A 24,829-nucleotide genomic window follows, 5' to 3' on the forward strand; every position below is an offset into this window, starting at 1 on the left:
GTTATCTCGGTCGGGTTACTGGCAGGGGTTCCGGATTTGACTCTGCTTGGGACTGCTATCCTTTGGACGAGACCGGCTATTTGTAGTGGCTTGCACTCGATTGTGGGGCGGAATTCACAGCTGCATCATGTACCTGAGGTCTGTGGCGAAGCACTCGGGCGGTCCTTTTCGTATTCTGTCCGTATACCATCTGTATACCCGGTTATGCCCATTTCTCGCCGCGGCTGCCCTGCGAGCGCCGCCCATCGTCGCGATCGGCACGCACCATCTTTTGCTGTGAAGATGTGTTATCACGGTCATACGGTGTTTTCTGTCCACAATGCAATATGTGATGCCTTTCGCCTGGACAAGGACTCGCTGCTTTGACCTGCACCCTACCTCCCTAAGCGGCGAGTCTGGCGTTTGAACCAAGCCTTCTCCTGACCTGGGTCTCTCCCAGCTCTTGCAAGATCCACGGGGCTCATCTCCGGCCGGGGGCGACCCGTCTCGTCATCGTCAGCCACACGTCACCACCATGGGCTGTAGAGTGCGGGCCCGTTGGAAGGGACGGCGTATAATAGGACGAGCGGTCATCGTCCCACTGGAGCTGTTGTTTGATATCTTGCCGATCAATCCAAATCACCAAACAAGCAAATCTATCCAACAACTACCCTCAAACAACACAACAATGGTGGCCATTGCACGAGCCATTGCCCCGACTGGAGGAATCCTACGGGTCCTCCGTCCCGCTGCCGTGTGTGGCAGCGGCTTCCCTCGCCTCCTGTCCACGTCGCCCCGCCTGCGTCGCCCGCCCACCGTCATCGGCAAGCCCGTTGACGACATCGACGTCGCCTTTGACTATCCGTCCGAGGAACAGGGCAGCTACGCACACAAGGCCAAGCACACTCCCGGATCGCCCGCGCCGGCGGCCCGCGTCGACAAGGAGTCGAGCTGGCCGGACAACAGCATTCTGTACGAGATTTTGCCCCCTTTTTAGTTGGGTGTGTTGGGACCGAATATGCTGACAATCTGTGTCACTGCAGGTACACGGCCGTCGTGACCCTCGGCGCCGTGGGCCTGTACATGTCCATCCGCGACATGCGCGGCACGCCCGCCCACCTCGCCCACGCCGACCGCATCAGCGACCCTGGCACCGACGCCCGCCGCACCACCGGCCACGTCCACCATACTCATCCCGCCCACAAGCCCAACAATGATCCCAAGGAGAAGTGGATTGGCCGGGGCGGTTGAGCGGGCGGTCGGGCTGCTGCTGCTGAATTCCAAGAAGATATGTGACGAATTAAAAGTTTCTTTCGGGTTGATGTTGGCGTTGGGTTGGTGCCTGCTTACGCATTATGGGCAAAGAAATTGGATACCCACCTGTAGCTGACTTTGGAGTCATGGTTCATAGCTATCAATTGTAGTTTCATGCATGATACTCGTGTAAAAGCCTCGTACAGCTGAACGTCTACTTGAACCGTAGGATGTGACGCTGGACTTACTTCGTGCGTCAGTTGCTGTCCGTATTGCACGAAGCATAGCTGGATGCTTGTTTAGTCTAAACCTATGATCCGGACTTTCGATCTGCGCCGTGATGCAGCTATCCGCACAGCCATAGTTGCCCAGTGTATCAGGCACAGGTAGGCATCCGCCTCGTCTGCTGGCGCCGCGGCAGCCTCAGTCATGATATGCGAGCTTCCGAAGGGACATACATAGGTACTTCAAAGGCACAGCCGCCCTAACCACCATCCAACGCTTCGACCATGAGTCCTGACCATGGTAGTCACGTCTTGGACTGAAAGGCCCGCGGACGGCTAGACTGACAACGGGGTACGCCATGATGCGGTCGTGGAGGCCGTACCCAAGAATTATCTCTCTCAAATGGCCACGGGCGCGCAGGCCAGTCGACGACACGGCCGGCGTGGCCTAGACGTGGCGACCCAACAAAGAAATCGCCCCACAACGAAATCTCTGCCCCTGTCATCTAATTTCCCGCCCTCCAACTTCAAAACACCACAGCTTCATTAATTCAAGCCCGAATTGCTTCAAAATAAGCCATATCGAACCGCCGTGAGCAGCTCATTCAAGCTGCAATACTTGCTGTTGAGCAGGGTGCCTCGCAGAAAGACGCCGCTAAGTTGCATGGCATCCATGCCTCCACCCTCTGCAAACGCATCCATGGGGCAGAAAATCGTGCCAAAAGTAAACAAGCCGAAAGAAACCTCTCCGATGCGCAGGAAAGCTTCCTAGCCAACTGGTGCCTCAATGAGGAAGCTGCAGGGCGCGCTCCTAGCCGTCGTCAGGTGCAGAGATTCGCTCAAGCTATGCTCAATGAGGCCGGCACGAAAAAGACCGTTGGCGAGCGATATGTGGATCGCTTCCTACGCCGCAACCCTGCGGTAAAGATGAAGAATTCGGCCTTGTTGGAATCGTCTCGCGTTAATAAGGGCTCTACTCGTGAGACTTACGAAGATTTCTACAAGCGCCTGGCCTTCCAGATCAAGGATAAAAGGGCTATTGCTGCCAACATCGCCAACATGGATGAGCACGGCATGCAGGAGCTTGAGACCCAGGCCGGAGAGGTCATCGGAAGCTCCCTGACAAAGCGGACCTACGTAAAAAGCTCTGATGCAACTACCTGGGTCTCAATTATCGAATGCGGCACTGCAGAGGGCGTTCGTTTGAAGCCCGTGGTCATATTTACCGGGGCCAGTCTACAAGGACAACACTTTCCGGATAACTTCAAGCTAGAGGACAAATTCCCGGAATGGAAGTATGATTACTCAACTACAGGCTGGAGCAACGCCCAAATCGCCTCGCGGTGGCTCAGAGAGGTCTACCTGACCCAAACCGAGCCCAAAACACCGGGCGAATGGCGTATATTGATCCTTGACGAACATTCCAGCCACATGAACGAAGAATTCATGTTGACGGCATGGAAAAACAAGGTTCAGCTTGTCTTTTTACCCTCACATACATCGCACAAGACGCAGCCTCTCGATCGCTCTGTCTTTTCACCTTTGAAGAACTACTTCAGGCAAAACATCAAGGCTCTAGCGGGCTTCACATCGTCGGCACCTATCAACAAGCAACGGTTCCTTTTTTGCTGCAGAGATGCCTCGGCCCAGGGTATGAGTGCCCGCAATATACTCTCCGGCTTCCGGAATACGGGCATTTGGCCGTACACCCCGGCCCGCGTACTGGATGACCCGGAGGCAGTCATCCAGGAAGATGCCCTCCCTGCCCGGCCTTCCACACCACTATAGGAGGACCTGCATGACGAAGACAGGGCATTCAAAACACCAAAAGGAAGTCAGGATATTTGGAAATACCAGGACAGCATTCGGAATGCCCTCAGTCCGGCTCACAGGCGTGTGAGGGTATTGTTTACTAAGGTCGGGAGGTCCCTGGATCTGAAGAATACCGAGATCGCTTCTTTGAAGGCACAAATTACGCATCTAACGACCAAATTAGAGGCTTCAAAGCCTCGCACGCGTAAGAGGGTATACGAAGATGGAAATGACAAATTTGCACGCATTGAGGAAATTGACAAGGCCCAAAAAGCTAGTCAAATGCCCCACAAGCGAAGAAGAGCGGCCCGGGCACCAGCGCAGCCACATGCAGTCGAAGAGGCCCGGGAAATAATCGCCCGTGGCCTTGAGCAATATAGAGAGGCTGAAGAAGAGGATTGAGTATTTTTTTTTGCTAGTTATTTTGTGTAGAAATGGATAATTTGCGCCCGTAGGGTGGCTGTGGGCATGGTGTGGGTCAATTTCGTTGATGGGCGATTTCGTTGTTGGGTCGGCTTTTGTAGTCGCTGCCTAGCGTCGGCGCGGTGGCGGGCAAACTCGGCGCGCGTGGTGCCTGGCTCTTTCCCTTTCGGATTCATTGGCTCTTTCCTTCGCTACTGCATTTGCCTGGTCCCATGCTCTTACCTTACGGCTCAATAAGAACGGCAAGAGCGAGGCAACCATTTTAAGAGGAAGCCATTTTTGAAAGGAGGAAATAGAGAGGGCCGCAGGATTTGCACCTACGGTAGCAAGCAAACCGCACACCACGATCCTCTCATGATCCAAATTTAGAGCCACACCGCTTGGTGCGACTCGAAGCGGGCTCTGGAAGTGCTCGCCCCGATCGTGCAGAAGCATTTATGGTATAAAGAGGCCTAAAAAAGGAGGGCGACTACGCCGTTTGGCCCCGTATCGATCAAGTCAAAAGCAGTGTACATCATGTGCCAAGGCAAGCTGCGAGTTATCATACAACTGCATTCTGGTTGTCATTCCAATTGCGATTGTTCTCCTGGTCGTAGAATGCGTTACCGTCTTTGTCATTGCCCCCTGCTCCGCAGTTCGACTCGATCATCTTGCGCTAGACTGGTGATTTGTCATGTGGGAGTTCTTCGCGCAACGAGTCGTCACTTGATGAACAAAGTTGCCATAATTGGTTCAATTCTCTACCGATGGGCTGGTTCCGCTGTTGTCGCCAACTTCATCGCCATCGACCGTATACACTTCCTATTCTCCTGAGCTCTCATAGCTATCTACCAAAGTATAGCCCTGTGCCTGGAGCTGTGTTCCATTCGTCTCGACGTCGGGCCGAGTCTGGCTCGATTTACGTGCAAACTAACTGAAGTAAAACGAGTATAAATAAACAAGAATCTAAAGAGGCACGTTCCATAGGATCAAGCCGGGGAGTGGTGTCTCTAAAGAACTTCTAGAAACGTAACGAAACAAGTAACCGGAAAGCGTATAACATATGTCGATCCGAGTTGACAAATTAGATTCACGTAGTCAGGCCACGTCAATGGCATAATAATGGGGAAGGCGAGAGTTATTAATTAATAATAAAAAAAATTAAAAACTCGCTCCCAAAACCCTCTCTCCTCGTCCATCAGCTCCAAAAAAAAGAAGCCCCATTAATCTTCGCGTTTGCTATCGTGATTTGTTAGTATAACAGAACTTGAGTGAGAACGGACGAATAAACAAGCTAAGGGGGTAAGACTTATATGGTTGGGGAGCGGATGGGGGGTGGCGGCGAGGGGGCGGCGGGAGCACGGGCGATGGTGGGTTGTGGTTGTGGTTGTGGTGATGGTGGCGGGGGGGGGGGGGGGGGGGGGGACTGCTGCTATTGGTGCTACTGCTGCTATTGGTGCTGCCGCTGCTTCTGTTGTTGTTGCTGCTATTGGTGCTGCTGCCGCTTCTATTGTTGTTGCTACTATTGCTACTTCTATTGCTACTGCTGCTGCTGCTGCTGCGCTGCTGCTGCTGCTGTTGTTGTGGTTGCTGCTGCTGCTGCTGCTGTTGTGGTTGCTGCTGCTGCTGCTTGCTGGTTGAGGCTGCCTGGAGAAAGGAAAGGGAAGAGGAATTGAGAGGGGCGGGGAGGTTTATTTTGGATTTGGTAGGAAAACTTTTCTCTCCTTCGTTGGCTCCTTCCGCTGTATTTTTTTTCTTGAGCTCTTGCCAAACCATGACCAGATATCTAGAAACCGGCAAACATTGAACGTAGTAGGAGGAAGGTAACTAATTCTCCTATACCGTCACTCGTCTAATTATGACTATCTTTTGAACCAACTTACACGTACCTACAAGATGGACCAAATTTGTCTCAAAACGAAGACATCGATCGCACTTGCCTTACCTATTACCTAACAAATGACGTCATTAAACAGCAGAGTGGCAGGATGCGAGCAGGAGGTCCCGGAGCTGCCCGATCAAATCCAACGCGACTGTATGTTCAGCGTGCCCAAAGGCTTCCTTGCCTCGTCTGGGCGTATTGAGCAATAGTCCACCAAACATGTCCTTCTCCGCAGGCGTTTATTTGGCAGGCGAATTCTTGGACTTGGGTCGGGTAGGATGTCACTAGTCCCCTGAATCGTGGGAGCTAGTGGTGTCTTTTTTGTATTTTTTCTGTCGGTATTGTCATCACTATCTAAACTTCCTTTTGTTCGCTTCCCGACAAATCTATCAAAGCACCCTGCCTCCTATCGTTCAAAATCCATCGCATTAGGGGCTGGGTCCTCTGTTAGAGAGGGCTCCGCGCCGTCCGCATTGCCCCCTCCTCCAAGAACATGCCTAATCAAGAAGAAGACCGCGTCGTCCATACCGCTCGGCGCGTTGAACCAGTGCCCGCCGCCAGGGTACTCCTTCCACTCGACGCCCATGCCGAACCCGCGCAGCGTATCTCGCAGTAGCCGGCCGTTCTGGACCAGGACGAGCGGGTCGTCGACACAATGCTCCAGCAAGACGGGCGTGTTACGAATGGCATGATCCGGGGCAGGGGCAGCGCCGTCGCCCGCCAGGCCGAGGGCGCTCCGCATCCCTGCAAGGTCGCACCCGGCGAACGGGCAGCGAGAAGAGAAGCCCAGAAAAGCGGCAAGCCGCCTCTCACCCTGCACCACCACGCCTGGCGTTGCTAACACGTTGTCGAGATTGAAGAGGACGTGTGCGCCGGTCGCGCCGCCCATGCTGATGCCGGCCAGCACGATGCGGTCCCAGCGGCCGGCCAGCAGGGCGGCTTCGTCGGCGAGCAGGCGGTGGACGGCGGGGACGGCTTCGCGCAGCCCGACGGCCTGCAGGTCCTCGCGGTCGGTGAAATCCCGCACGTTCCAGACGTCGAACCACTGCGGCCAAGAGGTGCCGGGCGGCGCGTTGGCGAGCGTGCGGTCTGGCGCCTGCGGGAATACCCAGCGGAATGACGGGAGGGCGTCGGCGAGGGTGCGGCCCCGTGAGTCGCGCGACCCGGCCAGCGACGCGGCGAAGTGGCGCGCATTGTCGCCGCGGCCGTGCAGGAAGACCACAGTGTGAGTGTGCGGCTCTCTGGGGTCGACGATGATACAGGGCACGTTTAATACTGCTGCTGCCATGATAGAGGACCTGGGTGATGCAGAAAATTTTGCAGGGGAGGGCTGCACTTTGGGGGAGGGTTTTTATGTCGATTGTTCAAATTGGTAGCTCGAGGTAGGCGGTTACCTCTAGTCTACGTCAACTGTTACGGGCTCCGGGCGCGCAAAAAGAGAGCAATGAACGCCTCGGCGGCTAAGACTTAGCCGCCGCATCATTTCAGACGACGTCCCCTGACTCCCAGCTGCGCCTCTCAACTTCAAACTCACGAGAATAGTCGCCAAGACCCCAGAATACCGCGCGAATCAAATTGTTATACCGCCGTGGCCATCTGAATCCCTCAAACATGGCCTTTGTGTATTTCCAGTACTCGGGATAGTGCCCAGGGCTCTCCCAGTCCACAATGCCCGTCACGCTCCAGCCGGTGCTTCCGTCCGTCCGAGTAACCTGATCCACCAAGATGTTCCGCGGGTTAAGGTCTGCATGCGTGAAAAGAATTCGATGACCCTGGGGGGCAGGGTCATTGGAGAATCGGAGGACTTGATTGAACGACGACTCGTCAGGAAAAAGCCCGATAGGCCTCGCGCCACCGACCCGGGGCTCTCTGCATGCCTCGCCAAGCGTGTTGCTGATGGCGTTGCCTGGACTGGACGGAATGGGCATGTTTCTGAGTTGGGCCAGGTACTCTCGCAACTGAGCTGTTATCTGGTCGCAATCGTTGTCCGACAGCACATGCAGGCAACGAGACAGGGGTAATCCAGGGACTATTGTGCTCAGGAGATAAGCTGCAGAAGATGAACTGCCGCTTTGGTCTCTCGGCGCAACCGCCACATCTAATGCTGATGGAGTCGGGATCGAGGTGTGCTGGCGAACCGTTCGTAGCGCGTTGAATTCGTTGCGAAGTTCGTCAGACTCTGCACGGTACTTCAATTACAGCCCAAGCGGTAGCCTTTGGACGGCCGCTGCCAGCGGCTCCTGCCCGTAAAAATGTCTTCCGAGCCGTTTCAGCATGCCTTAGGCCGCAAACCGGACGCTGCTGGGGACAGCCCGCCAGCCCGCCAGAAGAACGCGGGAGAAGAGGCGGCAAAGAGCAGTGAACGGTTTCAGTAGTACGGTGCTCAGATGCTGCGTTCTAGTGGCAATCGGCGACATCGGTGCATGTGAAAGTGTTCTTGAAATATCGAGGAACTGGATGGCCCCGGACAATCTGGCATGGGAACCTATGAAGCGCGCATCAACTTTCTCGATACCTTGTCGGGAGTGATCGCCCAGTAGTGAGAACGAGCTATCAAGCTCGATCGGTGCCTCCGGTTTGATGAGAACATGTCTGATTTTGTACTAATTATTCCAAAGGTTGTCAGGTCAAAGGGGGGCAGGAAACGTGCGTGAAACCAGCTCAAGGATCGCGAATATCGACTCACCTCGACCATCGAATGTTGCAGTCGGTCTAATCTGACAAGGCCGTGTGCAAACGCCTGGGCGCAGATCTTCATACCAGCCAATGATTCTTGTGAGGCAGCATACGGTCGGGGTTTCTAACGTAGGACAAGCACCAATCCCGGTATGGCGGCCCGAAGAAGGCACCGAGCATGTCATTTATTCCGTCCTTTGACTGTCTGTGAGCTCTCTCTTCCCTGGAGGCGTTCTCGTTGAAGATGGCGACCATACCTTATCTGTAACCCAGCCAGACGGAACAGGGAGAATGGGAGCGACGACAAGAGGGTCACGAAAAGTGCCAGGCTTCCCCGTAATGCAGCACCTGTTCCCGTCTCGTCTGACGATGTCCTGCTGTGCAACGGCGTCTGGTGGTGGCGGGGCAGAACCATTTCAGGTGACTGGGCACGGTGGTCAGACGGAGGCAAACGGAGGTTGGAAGGTTGGAAATGGGGACGAAAATTAAATTTGCCTACTCGAATCAATGATATGGGACCAGTTAGACACCAGCGAGGAGCCCTCGCCATGCGCTAACTGGGCTGCGACGTAGCGGGCAGCTGCAGCAGGATTCTTAGCCTCAGTGACAAAAGAGGCGAGCAGCGGGCCGGATGGGTATGGTAAGCCCACGTCCTCGATGAGTGGCAATGCACTCTTCACCCCGTCAGCAGTGGCATCCATGCTACGATGCAGCGACAATGGTTGAGATGAAGCGATGGCGCTGCTGATACTTGGGATCCCGGGAAATTGTCGTTCGGGTAAGGTAAATATAACTTTGGCTGAACGCGTTGCGCGACTCGACGGGGCAACAAATTGAAGCGGCCCTGGAATGACTAATTACAAGCGTCAGGCACAATCCCCCCAATGGGGAGGCCTTCTTGTCCAGTGAAAAGTGGGGGTTGGTCAGCGTAGTGTCACAGGGCGAAAAAGCACAACGGGAGCCGTTGCCGCGCGTTTCTGTATCGCTCGTTTCAAAGTAAAAGTTTTACCAATCAAATTATTCCCACTGTGCTGCCTGCAAAGGGCAAATTCTAATGCATTTGGACATCGAGAAATGGGCCCCACCATGCCCGCACTCGCGGAAGCTCTCACCTATCATTGGATGGAATGCCGCCACCGTTGTCGAAAGCCACTGCCTGATACCTGGTAGTGGCGCCATGGATGGCTACTTAGACGCCAAATGCCGACCACCAGCCGCTAACCGCCAACAACGACCCGACATGCAACCTGGAAGATTGGAAGTGCAAGGTGTGCAAGCCCAGTCAACGGAAGATGGCAACCGCCGCGAGCCATGGAGAAATTTTGTCGATATAATTAAGTCCAAGCAATCCGTCTGTTGAGTCTAGTTACCATGCCTCTCACCTACCTTCCCATTGACCTTTCACATCTTTTATCATTTACATTTATTTTCCAAAGCCGGTCTTTGGCATCTTCTTTGTATTGCGTTGTATTATCAGTTTCCTTACGTTGCGTTTCGAAACGGCTTGTCTCGAATACTATCGTCCACCTCCATCAAAATGTCCATGATCCAGGATAACACCCTGTACGTTACCCTCCAGTATCTCTGCACCGTTGAAGGGCAGCACAAAGGTCTTCAACCATCTGGGCTGGTTGGAACCTCCAGGCTCCAGGAGGGATACATTAATGGAGTCTGATGCAATGGTGCTAAGCAGCCGCTCCTATTACGGACCGTCACCCATGGACGTTGACTCGTTTGGAGGATATTACAAGGGCTCTAAGCCCATGGTTATTGACTCCAGCGGCGGAAGCTATTGGGGCTAGTCCCGTTTAGAACGGCCATACTATACGTTTCAGGAAGCATAATTGGACAATGACTTGTTCTCATTGTCAATGACAGCGGCGGTCTCCGTGATGTCCCGCCATGCGTCTCCAGTGCCGTTCGCAAACTGGTGGATCCAGTGATGGTGACTGCCCGTCATACGTGCTGAGCCCTGAGGCAGATCACTATTAGTACGACGTCTGTTTGGGAAACACAGAGGCGTAAAAAAGTGCGAGGGAGAGTGGCGTACATTGGGCGTGTTGTTGTTGCCGCTGTTACGCTAAAACAGCGCCGAGTTGACAGTTATCGCTAGCGAGCTGGCCAACCGAAAAGAGGGTTTCGAGAGAGTCTGGACGACCTATGCGGGCCAGTGTTGTTTCGAACTGACTGTCAAAGTGCTGGAGAGTGTCAGCAAACGATTATGCGTTTGGGACGTGGTGTGCCTGCTTGAACCAATAAAGGTGACACCATCAGGCAGTGCTGTGCCGGGAAGGCGAGAAGACGGCGCGGCGGGTTGCGAGGAGCTCTCGCTGCGGCTCGTCCGATACCGATGATGTTTGGCCCTTCTGACCGTGATTGAACCTCTCCCCGTGGGCTGGGTTGCTGCTTGCCAGTTATAGGACCTTGGTTGATTGCAGGTGTCGCTGCCGGCTTTGGTTGCGCTGGGACCCGTGGCAACTGGTCGTGCGCAATTGACCGCTATGGGCGTGGAATGCGGGCAGCGGCTTGTTTCGTGTGACGCAATGGTCTGGGAGAATCGGTGATGGCACCGGTCAGACTATTGTGCGGCTTTTTGTGAGAGTGAGCTAGCTGAACCAGCTGCTAACGGGTGATGGTGACAGTATGGTTAGGCAGGCGATTGACCGTCTATTGAGTGAGTGATCATGGGCATGGGGTTGCAACGATTTATGCGTGATGGTGATGGCTCTGGTCACTGATGACGGCTGAGCCAACGGCGACTGACTCCTCATTCGCATGGTACTGGCGAACTGGGTCGATTGCGATTTGAGTTGGAGGGTTGCTTTAAGGGGACGGACGGCTAAAGGTGAGTTACTGATTGTCTACAATTGCCTGACTGGTTGTAACTATTGTTACGTGATGGCGATGGCGATGGCGCTGATAACGCTCATGGCGCTGATGTACGAGATGTTGAGATGGCTCTAATGGCAGCTCTGGTGAGTCTGATGGCTCTGAGGCCTCTGACGATCCTTAAGGTTCCGGTTGTCGACAATTACTGGAATGTTTGCAGAATTGTGCCAGATATTCATTGCTCTGATGATGGATCTGATGATGGCTCTGCATATGACTGTCACAATAACGGCTGATGCCCTGATGGTGGATCCGAATGCTATGATGGTTCTGATGATGCCTCTGATGAATGCGATAGCGATGACACTGATGGCTATGATGGCTGTGATGATGGTGATGATGGCAGTGGTGGAACTAATGGTTCCGACGGCTCTGACGGCGGCTCTGATGATGGCGCTGATAGCACTGACGACCCTGACGTCCGCGAAGAGCGGAAGAAACTGGAGTAGTATGCACTCCTGTTCTTCTGTCTCTTTAAATTCCCCTTGACGCTCTCGCCTGGCCGCTGGGAGTGGTACGCTTCCGCCACTGACTGGGTCTGACTCCCTCTACCCCCCGGGCCCCGGGATTGGTCTGCCGCCGCTGGCGATTGGGAGTGGCTGGCCGCCGCCCCATCTGTAGCCCTCCACCCTGCTGCTGAAGGTGAATATATATTGAAAATAATTGCCGAAAGTCACGGGCATAGAGGCGTATTATTGCGCTTCAGGAGGAGATAAACAAAGGGATATGTGGCATCTGCTCTCTTCTATAAGTTAGGTGGGGGGGTAAGCGAACACTACTGATTTAGAACATTCTGTATAAGCAGGAGTCCCAACTAACCCTCCAACAAAAGAAAGGGTGATCTTTTTATTTACAAAACTTCAATACAATCTTTGATATCCTCTGAATCATCCGCTTCTTCCGCATCTTCTAAAACCTCTGCTGCACGCCCTACAGCTCTCTGGGCCTCACGAATAGTCTGAATATTCGCAAAGGTGGTATTTGGATCTTCTTCAACCTTCTTCTTCTTTCTGGCTCTTATTGATTCGAGAGTGTGTTCTAGACCTTCAATCTTTCGCTTCCTAATAGCCAGTTCAAAGGCCTCTTCATCCAAAGCCTTACCAATCTTTCTGAGGAAGAGCTTATCCGCTGGCATTGCTTTGATGATGCGTGCGAACTTCTTTGCCTGCTCAACGTAATCACGTGCCTTTCTAGGAGTCCTCCACTGCACCCGATCGTCTCCATAATCCTCCAGGATTGGCATACGGAGTGTGCGAACCTCTGGGGTAACTATAGTAGTTCTTAAGGGGCGTGAAGTATTAGAATTCTTGAGGAGGAGTGGGCTTCTTAGCGGTTTGTTGACATTCAAGGGCCAAAGGCCTGATGCCTTCCATCCTGACTTAGCATTACTCTGAGTAATTGCCTCTGTGCGTGAAATCTGGTAGCATTCCAGAAACGCACGTTTTCCGGCTACAGAAGAGTCGTCAAAGGCGTTAGCAAGAAGGTCCTCAAGCCGTCTGCGATAAAGTCGTTTTAGGGGGCCAAATATGGCCAAATCTAGGGGTTGGAGGACATGGGAAGTATGGGGAGGCAGATAAATAATGTGAATATTGTTTGTGTATGCCTCCCACATATAATCGGCAGTTGTGTGGCTGCCATGGCCATCAATAATAAGGAGTCGTTTCTCAGAGGAGTTTGCTGGCTTGGTGAGAGGAATGAACACATTTTTTAACCATTTGAGGCTTGTCTCATCGGTAGTCCATCCTTTCTCAGTTGCTGTAAAGAACCAATCCTGAAATGGCTTCATATCCAAAGGAAACCATTGTTGTTGAACGCTTTTCCCCTTAAAAATGACCAAAGGAGGAAGGCAACGGCCAGCTGCTGAGATGCATTCGACAAAAGTGGTCCAAGTGCGGGTTCCAGGCTGTTTTTTTGAAGCGCCTTAAAGGCACGGCTTCCAATGACAAGGCCGTTGGTTTCTCTGCCTTCCATAATACCAGATTCGTCCTTGTTCCAGCGATTCTCTGGCTTAATCGCCTTGATAGCTGGTGTTTGGAAATGGTTGAACCAAGGTCGAATTGTTGACTCTGTAGCGCAGTTGACGCGGACCGAATCGACTCTCTTGGCCCTCTGAGTCTTCAAAATTCGATTGCGGTTAAGAAAGGCACGGCACCACCCCTTTCCAAGTGGTAAGGAGTCCCCCCTTTCAGCTAGAATACGGCGTGCAAGCTCCCTGATCTGTGCATGTGTAGGGGGCAATCCTAAATCTTGTTGAAGAAGAATCCATTCGACTAAACGATCCTCTTAGGTCTGTGTAAGCCTTTGCTCATCTTGATGAGCAACATTTCGAGGTAGGGAGCCATGTAGACGGCCATAAAGGGTGGAGGGTGGAACGTTCCATTTTCGCGCGACTTTGCGTAATCGATGTGTTCTGACGGCTTCCTCGCAAGCCTTGCGGAGGTCTTCTTCTGTATATGAAACCATTGTCAAGAGAAGAATAAAACGAATTGAAGATGAAGAGAATTGGAAAAGAATTGGTTGAGTTATGGGCTTTTTATATAAGAGGGTTGGTTGTGTTCCTCGCTTATCTAGAATGTTCTGGATCAGTGGCGTTCGCTTACTCCCCCACCTAACTTATACGAGTATCTCCCTTACGTCTGCATCTCAAGAATAATAACGCTCCCGTAAATAAGGTATTAAACCTGGCCACAATATCCTCACATGCTTTTTAGTCTCTAGGCTACATTCATTACGTCTTTAGATGCTATTATTCAGTACTTATAACTCCTTGGAATTTAAAGTCAATAAGAGTCAGTTGTCTCCGGCAATACGTAGAGGTTCATTGGCTGTGATTAAACCATAACTTTGCTACCTCACTCCTAGCAAAATGAGCATAGGGTAGGAGATCTTTTCACGGGCTTAGCAGTGAATTAGGTCGATTCTGGTCGTGGATCGCACCCACGCGCCTGGTAGGCGCACAGGGAGCATAGCGTAACAAAAGAATAGCCACGGTTTCGTCCCCTTACGGTTCGATCGTAACTAAGGTATTCACCAGCAGGAGGCAGGACGGTTCGAGATCGCATTAAATAAGAGACTGAGCAGTTAGCTCCTGTACGTGGCGGAAATAATTTATATTATGAAGATGGAGATGAAAATAAGTCTAATACCCCAGCACACTCCCTCTAAGAAAACCTAGCCCCATCCTTTCTCCACTAGAAAAAAAATAGCTTACTCTTCCGGTCTATATATAAGGTAATTATTAGCACAATTGAACAGGAAGGGAGCGGAAGATAAATTAGGGGTAGACTTACAGGACTGGCGGAGGAGGGGGCGGCGAGGCGGGGCTATCAAGGGGGCCGATAGCTGCTGCGATGCCGGTGGGGGCGGGGCAAGAGACCGAAGGGATAAAGGCCCAGCTATTGGCGGCGGCGGCGGCGGGGATCTAGACATAGCTATCGGCGGGGGTGCACTATTCCGCGAGGCTGGGGATGCTGAGCGGGCTAAAGGAAGGCGGGGGGGCCTAAACGGTAGCAGCAGCGGCAGTGGCGGTGGCGACGGCGGCGGCGATGGCCTCGCGCTCACGCTCGCGCGCCTGGGCGGCAGCCCTGCGATCGCTGTAAACCATGTGAGAAAAAACCCTCAAGAGATGACACACAAAGTTACGGCAGCCCTAGTAGTGTCAACCCTCAGCCTGTGCAATAAACACGGAAGCGTAGGAAGGTGTCGGGGAGGTGGAAAACTTACGCTGCTAGGCATGTTGCTACTGTTACTGTTGCTCTGTTGCAGCTCTGATGGTGGCGGTGGGGGTGGCGGGGCAGGACTACTTACTCCTACGGCGTTTTTGGCGCCGACGAGCTATACCTGGTAGCCTAGCCCAACAGTAGCGTAAGAAGGAGTAATATAGAAACCCAAAAGCATCATCTCTCTCTACCTTCCTAGGCATCAAGGTTTTTGTGCGAGGGCGTGATAATAACACGTTAAAGTCGAGTCGAGAGCTGCCGCGGTTACAGTTTTGAACCTTGTTCCGTAAAAAGATAAGGTAGTTGTTGGAATAGCGACATTAGTGACCGTGCTCTAGAAGGGAGGCGGCACGAGTCCCGTGCTAGCGCACGTGCCTATGGGCACGTGGACCTCACGAACCCTACGCACACCACAAAACCCGGCCCCCACTGTATATTTAGAGAATGAATCAAGACAACTCACAACCCCACCGGTAGTACTACCACACCTTAGACCTGCAGGCACCTCTGCGTGGTCAGAATACCACGAACACTGGTCAGTGAGTGGTAACACTCACAGATAAGCTACGTGAAGAGACGAGATCGTACTGTCGGCGCGACCGCACTAAACTTTCAGTGCGACTCGCGAGCGAGGACCTCTCGTGCTACTGCCTAGATAACTACTTTCTACAAACTTTCGAGGGAATAGAAGAGCAGGATCTAGAAGAATAAAGGAACCAAGCGCACTAAACGCGAAGGTTTACGGCCGCTGGAAATCGGGAAGGCGATCGAAGGCATCACGGCTTAGTGCAAGAGGGACCCGCATTGCACGCTATAGTGCATCAACCCCACCAAGCCCCACTAAACACCAAAACCCCGGTCGTACGCTAACGACCAATTATTGACATTCTCATTAACAATCACCGCCAACCCATTGGCGATGGCATCTAACTCTTCGAGCTCTGGCAAAGACCCAAAGAAGGATCCGCACGAAGAAGTTTGGGAGAATAGCGGTATCCCACCAACGGTCTGGAAGAAGAATATCGACTTCGACCTATGGGACGCCGAGTTACCGCCTGTTGGAATCACCAGGAACCGGTACTGGAAGCAACAGGGCGTAACTGTGCGCCGAAAAACTGGTGGTTCAAGTGATGGATTCATTGATGTCTGTTTATCTAGAAGACAGAGGGCGGAAGTGGCCTACGGCCACTTATATAGAATCTGTGGCCCTGTGCCACCATAGCTACCTTCGTAGATGACCCTCCGTGGCTGACTAGGGCGTCATTCTAACACCGCCCGACCTCGCTAACCTACTACGAGAGAAGGAAGCGACAACGTATTTCGCGCTGAGTATGATGGAAATTATTTGGTGCAAGACTAGCCTAGAAGGAATCCGCGCGGCTTTCCGCGAGGACTTTAAGGGCTAGACAACTGTATAATTTAACCAAGTGAATCGCACATTTAAGAAGCGAATGCTCACCATTCTCGATGAGAAGAACGTACTCAGTCCAGGTGCGACAGCCTTAGAGAGACTCAGCAGTCTAGTAGCGACCGTACAACAAGAAGGAAGGAATACCCCACAGCTAATACCACCACTCCCTACCTACGTTAAGACTACGACTCCTCCACTGTCGGCGACACTATCCCCCAGTCCGTACCAGAGCCTAAACCTATTATACGGAACCCCATACATCCAGTACCAGAATATCCTACTAATATCCTACTAACGCGGATCATATATAACGGACCAGTCTATAGCAGGAAGTGGCGACGTTCACGAAGTGATGGAAGACCGCACGCAACTACACAAGACGCCCGTACGATATCCTGTACGACAAGGTTAAGTACTTCGTTAGTGTTTGCCAGAGGCACGAGATTCCGGAAGATATGTACCACGCAGTCTTCCCGGAAATCTTGTCTGATTGTGCGCAGACGTATTATATGAACCACATCGGACCTGACGAGCGATGGGACGAGGTGTATAAGCTGCTGGATACGTACTTCAACACGACGGTGAACCATGCGGAATACTACTCGGATTGGACTACCCTTAGCTTCGCACGACTACGTATGGAGAACCCAGAGACGTCGACGAAAGAAGTGCTCGAAAAGATACTCGACAAACTTCAGCTCGTACAGCGCGCCTTGGGGGAGTGTTACGATCCTGGTCCAAGACTGCAGGAGGCGCTGGAAGCCAATTGCCAATTGGGCCGCACAAGTGGGCGGGGTCGGGCCCCGCAAGTGTTCGACACAGCCAATCAGGAGGCGCTCGGTGCGACTGGTCTGCCAAGACCAGGCGAGCGCACCAAGCAGGGCGCTCAGTAGTCTCTGAGACGCTCGGTGTACCAAGCGTTAGGAGGAGCACTGAGCACGCAAAGGAAAAGTCCTGATTGGTTACCTGAATTAGATATATACGATGACCGTAGCCACGGTCTTAGACAGTTCTTGCTTGAAGAATCAAGCAAGCAATACACATTCACTGCACTCATATACTTTGAGTGGCATTCCGATTTGGCTGTATTACCCGTGCGATAGGAGCTTGCCCTTTGTTCTATCTTCATAATTACCAACCCCAGCATTCTGTGGAGTCCGTGCTCCCTTACAGACAGACGACCCTAACAGTCGAGTGGTTTGTAATAGGGAGGGATACCAGGGCGAAATCGCACTTGTAGTCTTCAGCTGCCGGGCTTCTTGACTAGGGGGATATTGCCGAAGTCGGCAAGGAAAATGGCAAGAATTAAATTACCGAGGTAGTCAAGCAGGAATTGCCGCCGCCAACCCGCGAATAAAGGATTATCTAGACTATCAGAAGAGTAGAGGGCACTACAGACTCGAGATGTAGCATTCTATTACAAACCACTCGACTGTTAGGGTCGTCTGTCTGTAAGGGAGCACGGGCTCCACAGGATGCTGGGGTTGGTAATTATGAAGATAGAATAAAGGGCAAGCTCCTATCGCACGGGTAATACAGCCAAATTGGAATGCCACTCAAAGTATATGAGTGCAGTGAATGTGTATTGCTTGCTTGAAGAACCAAGCAAGAACTACCTAAGACCGTGGGTACGGTCATCGTATATATCTAACTGTGTAACCAATAACAATGGTCCCACTGGCCCGTGGTCCCGAGACTTGAGGTCTCGGGACGCCGGGCGCGCGGGACACTGTCCCGCGTCCCCGACCTTAAGTGGTCCCGTGTAAGGAAAGGACAACCCAAACACCAGCCGCGCGCACAGGGTGCGCGCTCACCACCTGTTACCAACTGGCCGGAACACTGCCAGTTGGCACAAGCCACTACGCCACGCCATGGCGCCCCGGGCCTGAGCCCCTGAGCACGTATATAAACAGTGGCCCTCGCCCACCTTCCTTTGCGAGGGCCAGGTTGAAGTCTCACACCAATACTACTCGTTGCTCGCCCACCTTCTTACCTGCATTGTGACCACCTTGATCCGGCGTACCTGCCTTCTCTTACATCCCGAACCTCGGGACCCAGGGACACTCCTAATTGGTTCTTTCCATGGGACGCTCCTGATTGGTCCACACCAAACTGAGCATGCCCCCACTGTCACGGCCGGCTTCGAATGAGGGCGGAACTCCTCTATTGGGCGCTATAGACGAAGATTCTAAACTAAAGGGAAAAGGGAAAAGAAGCTCAAAAGCCTCCCCTCGCGAGATTCTTCCAGGGCGTCTTAAGGTGGGGCTCTGGCTGAGCTTCCATTGGTTAGTCGGGTGGATCCCTCTGGCTGGTCGGGTGGATCCACCCGGCTGGCGTCTGATTAGTCAGAGCGTCTGGGAGGTCTGGAGGACCAGGCCCTCACAACAACCCCCGTCAATCAGCATTAGTCTCCATGTCCTGCAATGCGTCCCCGATGCCTTTCGTAAATTGGTGGATCGAGTGATGGTGAGTTTCCGCCGCATGTGCCGAGCCCTGGTAATCAGGGGCTCAGGGGCTAAGCAACAAGATGGTTATTGTGACGGCGCCAGCTCACAGCACCCACTACCACTGCGCTAGAAACCCCAAAAGGATGCCAGAATTGCAAGTCAACGACTTGCAACCTGTAGTGGGTTATAGTGTGCTACGGCCGTTGCGCGCCGTAACAGTTATTTACACTTATACCTAATATAATTTAGTGTAATATTTTCCTTTTTTCTTTGTTGTTTTGACTACCTGGCTATGGAATCCTGTACTTGTACTCTGTAAGTCTCGCCTGTGGCTAAACTTGGTATTGTTTTTGGGTTTGTTGTGTTGTGGTGCCATTTCACGGCTTCACTGCCACAGATCGTTATTGGTCTGAGGCCTGTCTAAGAAATATAAATGCATAGGAATGGTTCGAAGGGGAATAGGACATACATTGGGCGGAATGTTGGTGCCACTCTACGCTGTTGTAGTGTGTGCTGCTGCTGGTGCCGCCACCGTTGCTGCGGTGTGTGCTGCTGCTGGTGCCGCCACCGTTGCTGCGGTGTATGCTGTTGCAATGCTGGCATTTTGCTGCAATATCTGCTGTTGATATACTGTTGCTGGTTTTGTAGCTGCCGCTGCCGCTGTCGGACAACAGCGCTAAGTGACGGTTTTGACAGAGCCTGGAGAAAACCGGCCGATGTTGTTTCGAATTGACTGCTAGCTCTAATGCAGAATTTTAGTGATCAATCATGCCCCCGGGACGTTGTGTGCCTACCTGAACCAATATAGATGACACCATCAAGCGGTGCTGTGCCAGGAAGAGCGAGAAGACCGCGCGGCGAGTAACGAGGAGCTCTCGCCTCGACTCATCCGATGCCAATGATGTTTGGCCTTTTGACCGTAATCGAACCTCTCTTCGTAGACTGGGCTACTGCTTGCCAATTGTAGGACCTTGGTCGATTGCAGGTATTGCTACCAGGCATTTCTGGTTGCGCTGGGACCCTGTGGCAACTGCAAGTGTATAATTGACAGCTAATGCGTGTGGAACGCGGAGAGCGGCTCGTTTTATGAGACACAATTGGTCCGGGATAATTGGCGATGGCACCGGTCAGACTGTTGTGCGGCTTTTGTCACTTTGTGGGAGTGAGCTAGCTGAACCGGCTGTCAATCTTGAACCTGCGTGATAGTGACAACATGGCCAGGCTAGGCATTTAGCCACTAAATGTGAGAGACTGATTATTGTATGGGGCTGCAACGGTTGATGTGTGATGATGATTGCTCCAGCTGCGCTGATGACGGCTGGGCCAATGGCGACTAATTAACTGCCCTCATATGGTAATGGTACGATCTGCCAATCTGGGTCGGCCGCGATTTGAGTGCGAGTCTTGCTTATATGGCTCGGTATGGTAGTCGACGGTTACTGTGAGTAACTGACTGTGCGCAATGGCCGGAGTGGCTGTACGATTGTCATGATTGTCGGCAATTGCCAGACTAGTTGCAGCAATTATGCGAGATGTTGATACTCCAATAATGGATCTAATGACGGCTCTGAAAGCAACTGCCATAATAGCGACCGATGATTCGGATGATGACCCTGAAGACGATTGTCCCGAAAGCGAGTGGTGATTCTGGTGGCTCTGACTAGTCTGCTGATTGCACTGCTGGCTTTGATGACCGCTCTAATCTCGACTCTGGTGATGGCTCTGGTGGCTGTGATGGCACTGACGGCTTTAATGACGGTTCTGGTGGATTTGGTGGCGGCTTTGACCATGGCTCTAATAGCGAATCTGTTGGTGACTTTCATGGCTCTAGTGGCTCTGATAGTTCCAATGACGGTGAGGATTTTCATGACTTTGGCAGCCGTCTGAAGTTATACCGTGTCGTCGCGCCAGCAGACAAACAGGCGCCTGAAAGGCCCGCAACCCCCACAATAGAAATGCTGACCAGGGGCTGAGACAAATGGGTCGGGCCTGATGAATTGACTGAAGTGGGCAAGGCCGCCCGGCAAGTTGGGCAATTCGGAAGCCAGACCAATCGAAAGAAGGGCATGCCGAAGCCAAATTGAACGAGGTCGACAGAGCCGGATTCTGACGTGAACCTCAAGCCGAAGGAGGCAATATAGGGCTGCTCGAGGCGTGGTAGGCGGTGAAAGCGTGGCAGTTGGCGACTTTCCATCCGATGCTCCTTCCAAGGCTGCTTTCCCGGTGCCCTGAAGCCAATGAACACCCACCCCAAGACAACGACACAACAAACACCGGCCCGAGAGCAGTCCACAACAAAAACCAGCCCCAAGACGACACACATCGAGGACTCGCCAGAAGGCAATACACAAAAAAACACCCGCCCGAGGGTAAAAAAGTGGTGCTTCTCGTGAATGCTAGTCTGGCATGAATAAGTTCAAACTTTGGGACTTGACCTGCGTAATCGTGATCGTGGTTCCCGCCTAAGGAATACCTAGTCTATGTGACGGGCCCGTTTCCCTATGTAAGAGAGCATGCCGCTGGGAGTAGTTACGCCCTGGTATTCTCCCGTAACACGACTTGCCGTGCAAATCTTGTGCTTAGGGGAGCATGACTGCTACCTAGCGGCTAGGAATCCTCACCTTGTGCAAAGTTACTACTACGTTACTTGGCGCAGGGTAAAAGCGGCAACTTCCGGGACTGAGAAAAGCGGATTTCTAGGGCGAAAACTGGGCATTTGCATGGCAGGCTCAGCATTCTACTAAAAATTGACGCAGGCCACGGCAAACCTCGCCTGCGTGCCTGCGCAACTGTAAACCTCGCTTTCTCACGCCTGTATACTGCTTTGAAGTTATCCTCACGATGCCGAGCCTTTCCGACAGTCCTCCCGGCTCCCCGGCCTCCACGGCGTCGAACCGGGCCGCGAGCCCCCCTCCTTTCGACCTCGCCGCTTTCTTCGTCAGTCAGGCCACAGCGACCGTCGCGAGCCAGCTCGAAGCCCTCAAAGCCGTCGATTTGAATACCCTGTCTGCTGATATGGATACCTGGCCGCGCGTTCGTTTGAAGGGATCGCGGTACGTGTTGGAAAGCTGGATTTACAAGAAGGGGAAGAGAAGGTCGTGGGCTACCGCGCATGGCACGTTTTTGGTCGCTTTGAGCGCTTCCGGGGCCCGGCTCGAGGTTCCTTTTGGCTCTGCTCCTCGTTTGTGGAAGGAATCCTTTTCAATTCCATCGCAACGTCTTCGGCTTCAAGTTATCTCGGTATACACGGCGTATATGACGGCAAGAAGGACCCCCCGCCGTCAAATAAGAGGGCGAGGTTCGCGACGACGACGCGCTCTCGTCTCTTGTCGGCGGGGCCGTGATCAGCAGCGGCAACACGAAGAAGAAGAGCAGGAAGAGCAGCATAGAGAGATGGATGGTAGTGCGCCAGCGCCAGCGCCAGCAGCAGCTGCAGCACGGAGGAGGAGAAGAACAGGTAGACGAGGGAGAGGGATCACATTACGACAGCGCCAGCGAGAACGAGTGAAGCGAGCGTGGTAAGGAGGAGGGCAAGCGGGGCGAGGAGGCTTGGCTTACTGGCCGGCTCGGGCGCGGAGCTGTGCCTATACTGTACCTATACTATATACGAGCCCTGGAATAGCATCTGAGCCATGGGTTGGAAACGACGGGTCAGGGCCAGGGAAGTCTCGATACGAGAGTGAATGCATTGAGTTTCCATATCATGACTTCTGTAATTTCGCCTCCTCTTCTACATAGAACCTTGAGACAATGCATCGAGTTTCCATCTATAATACGTGTCCTGCTAATGTCGCCTCCTGAACAGAACAGTCATAACAACTACGGGTTAGGTTAGCGGGAAGCCCTCACCAAAATATATCTCCTTTGGCGGCTGGACTTCGCCAAATGCCTACTCGCTTTCGGGGTCTTTGTTCACTTTGTTGATGCCTCTGGAAAGCCCGTTAAAGCAAATATAAGTCAACTAGGCCAAAAGCAGAACAGCACGGTCCGCCATCTTGGATCGGAGGCTCTACGATTGGAGTAGAATTCTATGTGCATCCTGGCAAGAGGTGGTTTGGCGTTTAAATGAATTTAGCATGGACTGAGGTAGAAGGGGGTCAGTCTCCCGGGCGACCACTGCTGGTTCGATGTCAGCCGTAGAAAATAAGTACCACATAAACGAGTCCCAAGGCAGGGTCAGGGGTCAAGGAAGGTCACACATGCGGGACAACCTCAATGGGAGATATTCCCACCCTTGCTAGCGCTAACCGTTGGTGCTTGCTTCAGCACGCTGGTTCAGCGTGACGACGGATATAAGGATCCTCCGCGGGAGGATTGGGCCGAATGGTAAGGTGCCGAGCACGAGATGACGAATGTCACAGTTAAAGCGTTTGGGGGAGATAAGTTGTAGATCTTTACCGCCATTCGCAGAACAGCCAGTTCTTCACCTCAAGCCAACTTGACCTATACAAGCCAAATCCGAAAAGTATGGGCTCCCCAACACCAACACTGTCTCTGCCCGGCGGCACGATCGTGTCGGTGCAGGCGTATGCTATAAACCGGGACACGGCGTGCTTTTACCAACCAGACACGTTCCTGCCGGAGCGCTGGCTGCCCGACGCCGCCGCCAGCGCAGACTCGCCGTTCTTTGCTGACCGCCGGGACGCGCTGCAGCCGTTAAGCATCGGCCCGCGCGCGTGCTTGGGCCAGCACCTCGCCTAGGCGGAGATGCGGCTCGCGCTGGCGCGGCTAGTGTGCAGTCTTGACTTTGAGCCCGCGAGGGACCCTGCGAAGCGGCTGAGTTGGGAGGACCTGCGGACGTTCTTGCTCGTGGAGAAGCGGCCGGTTCTAGTGGGAGTGAAGGCTATCGACGGCGTTGCGTGAGGGACGGAGAATGCCACTGCGCTATTCATAACATAACTTCCTTGTATATCCAAAATCAGCCTGTGCGTGAGGTGCCACTGTAAAAACCAGGGAGCCTGTGTGTAAGGCTTGGGTAACCACTAACCAGTAGGATTACATTAAAGAAACGGCCTGCAGACGATCTCCCGTATGAGCACTGTCCGAGAAAGATCAGGCCAGGAGGCAGACTCCAGAGTTCCTCAAACTTTCCACCGAGATTCTGGGACAGCCTGTCAAAAGCCTGGCTCACTCCTCGCGCATTGGGAGAACTTAACCGGCGGACCAGTGCCCAGCCTGCCTTAGAACCCGCAGCACTTCCGTTATACCCAACACACCTTGTCCGGTTTGCGAGACCCAGTAGTCTAGGGCTTCGCCAACTTCAAGGGGTATGTCTACATCCAAGATGCGCGACCATCAACTAACTGGCTGGCCTTAGTGTCTTGGACCGAAACACGTTGGAGTCGAAATGGTTTCCAGCCGAGCCTCTGCATCCTCCAGCCGACGAACAAAGTCGACAAAGTCTACAGACCCAACAGATGCCTCTTTTAAATCCAGGCGATCGTCTGCCTACGACGAAAATTTCGAGCGGGAACTAATTGACTACAATGTGTACCCGGAAGGATACGAATATCCAGGCGATCGTCTGACCCCCAAACCCGAGAACATTGGCCAAGCGCGTGTGGAGTTCTTGGCGCCCAGAGCCTCTCTCTCGCCATCGCATTTTCCCCAGTCGGCGTTCCGAGACTTGAAGAGGAAGAATAATACCAAGTCGAAGGGCACCATCATGCGTAATGTGATTCCGATCATTACTGGCGACGTTGACGCCCCGAACGAGGGCAACCTCCCATTCACCAGCCTCGAATCACTAACAGAGGGTGTGACGTTTATGCCAGCACCAGGTTTCTTTGGCGGAGCCCGGCTAGGAGACCTCGACAAGGCGGCGAGAGAAGACCTGAGTCGGATGATTATACCCACGAAACACGCCGACGTGGCAGTAGCGCCCAATAAACCACTGGTTAACTAATGAAAATAAGCTTCAAATCCGTGCCCTGATGCTATAAACATTTTGGTGATTATTCAAGCGCTCATTGCTAACTTCCACACCGCGCAATCGCACCCATGTGAGGCTGCGGCGCATGGCCAGTGACACGTCTGCTCGGACGGCGAAAAATGACTAAAGCACTGGATAAGTAGTCCGAGATGCTTATACCAGGGCCGGTGCTTTGTATATCCCCTTTACAGTCTTTATTCTT

The 24,829-nt window shown here is 53.0% G+C and overlaps 6 protein-coding genes across 6 annotated transcripts; 3 read left to right on the forward strand and 3 right to left on the reverse strand.

Moving 5' to 3' along the window:
- Positions 1-667: 667 nt before the first annotated feature.
- On the forward strand, positions 668-1,230 carry B0T26DRAFT_745126 (uncharacterized protein; the record flags this gene model as incomplete). The annotated part of the gene is made up of 2 exons (XM_060444515.1): positions 668-951; positions 1,023-1,230. 2 exons carry the CDS (start codon positions 668-670, stop codon positions 1,228-1,230), a joined length of 492 nt encoding a protein of 163 aa, XP_060301909.1.
- A 4,729-nt stretch (positions 1,231-5,959) lies between these two features.
- Positions 5,960-6,841, reverse strand: B0T26DRAFT_745128 (Alpha/Beta hydrolase protein; the record flags this gene model as incomplete). The annotated part of the gene is made up of 1 exon (XM_060444516.1): positions 5,960-6,841. The coding sequence occupies one exon, from the start codon at positions 6,839-6,841 to the stop codon at positions 5,960-5,962; it is 882 nt and encodes a 293-aa protein (XP_060301910.1).
- Positions 6,842-7,037: 196 nt separating this feature from the next.
- On the reverse strand, positions 7,038-8,930 carry B0T26DRAFT_736119 (uncharacterized protein; the record flags this gene model as incomplete). Its single annotated transcript, XM_060443284.1, has 7 exons — positions 7,038-7,742; positions 7,776-7,809; positions 7,846-8,156; positions 8,240-8,293; positions 8,359-8,424; positions 8,487-8,620; positions 8,729-8,930. 7 exons carry the CDS (start codon positions 8,928-8,930, stop codon positions 7,038-7,040), a joined length of 1,506 nt encoding a protein of 501 aa, XP_060301911.1.
- A 4,876-nt stretch (positions 8,931-13,806) lies between these two features.
- On the reverse strand, positions 13,807-15,125 carry B0T26DRAFT_866405 (uncharacterized protein). Its single transcript, XM_060447817.1, has 4 exons — positions 14,926-15,125; positions 14,409-14,711; positions 14,330-14,338; positions 13,807-14,191 (listed from the first exon to the last, which is right to left on the reverse strand). The coding sequence occupies exons 1-4, from the start codon at positions 15,038-15,040 to the stop codon at positions 14,028-14,030; spliced, it is 591 nt and encodes a 196-aa protein (XP_060301912.1). The 5' UTR covers positions 15,041-15,125; the 3' UTR covers positions 13,807-14,027.
- A 6,321-nt stretch (positions 15,126-21,446) lies between these two features.
- B0T26DRAFT_682669 (uncharacterized protein) lies at positions 21,447-22,321 on the forward strand. Its single transcript, XM_060440756.1, has one exon. The coding sequence runs from the start codon at positions 21,537-21,539 to the stop codon at positions 22,215-22,217; it is 681 nt and encodes a 226-aa protein (XP_060301913.1). The 5' UTR covers positions 21,447-21,536; the 3' UTR covers positions 22,218-22,321.
- Positions 22,322-24,042: 1,721 nt separating this feature from the next.
- B0T26DRAFT_632442 (uncharacterized protein) lies at positions 24,043-24,600 on the forward strand (the record flags this gene model as incomplete). The annotated part of the gene is made up of 1 exon (XM_060436442.1): positions 24,043-24,600. The coding sequence occupies one exon, from the start codon at positions 24,043-24,045 to the stop codon at positions 24,598-24,600; it is 558 nt and encodes a 185-aa protein (XP_060301914.1).
- Between the last annotated feature and the right edge of the window lie 229 nt (positions 24,601-24,829).

This window comes from Lasiosphaeria miniovina, assembly GCF_030549165.1.
Source record: "Lasiosphaeria miniovina strain SMH2392-1A chromosome Unknown B0T26scaffold_1, whole genome shotgun sequence".
Lineage (NCBI taxonomy): Eukaryota > Fungi > Ascomycota > Sordariomycetes > Sordariales > Lasiosphaeriaceae > Lasiosphaeria > Lasiosphaeria miniovina.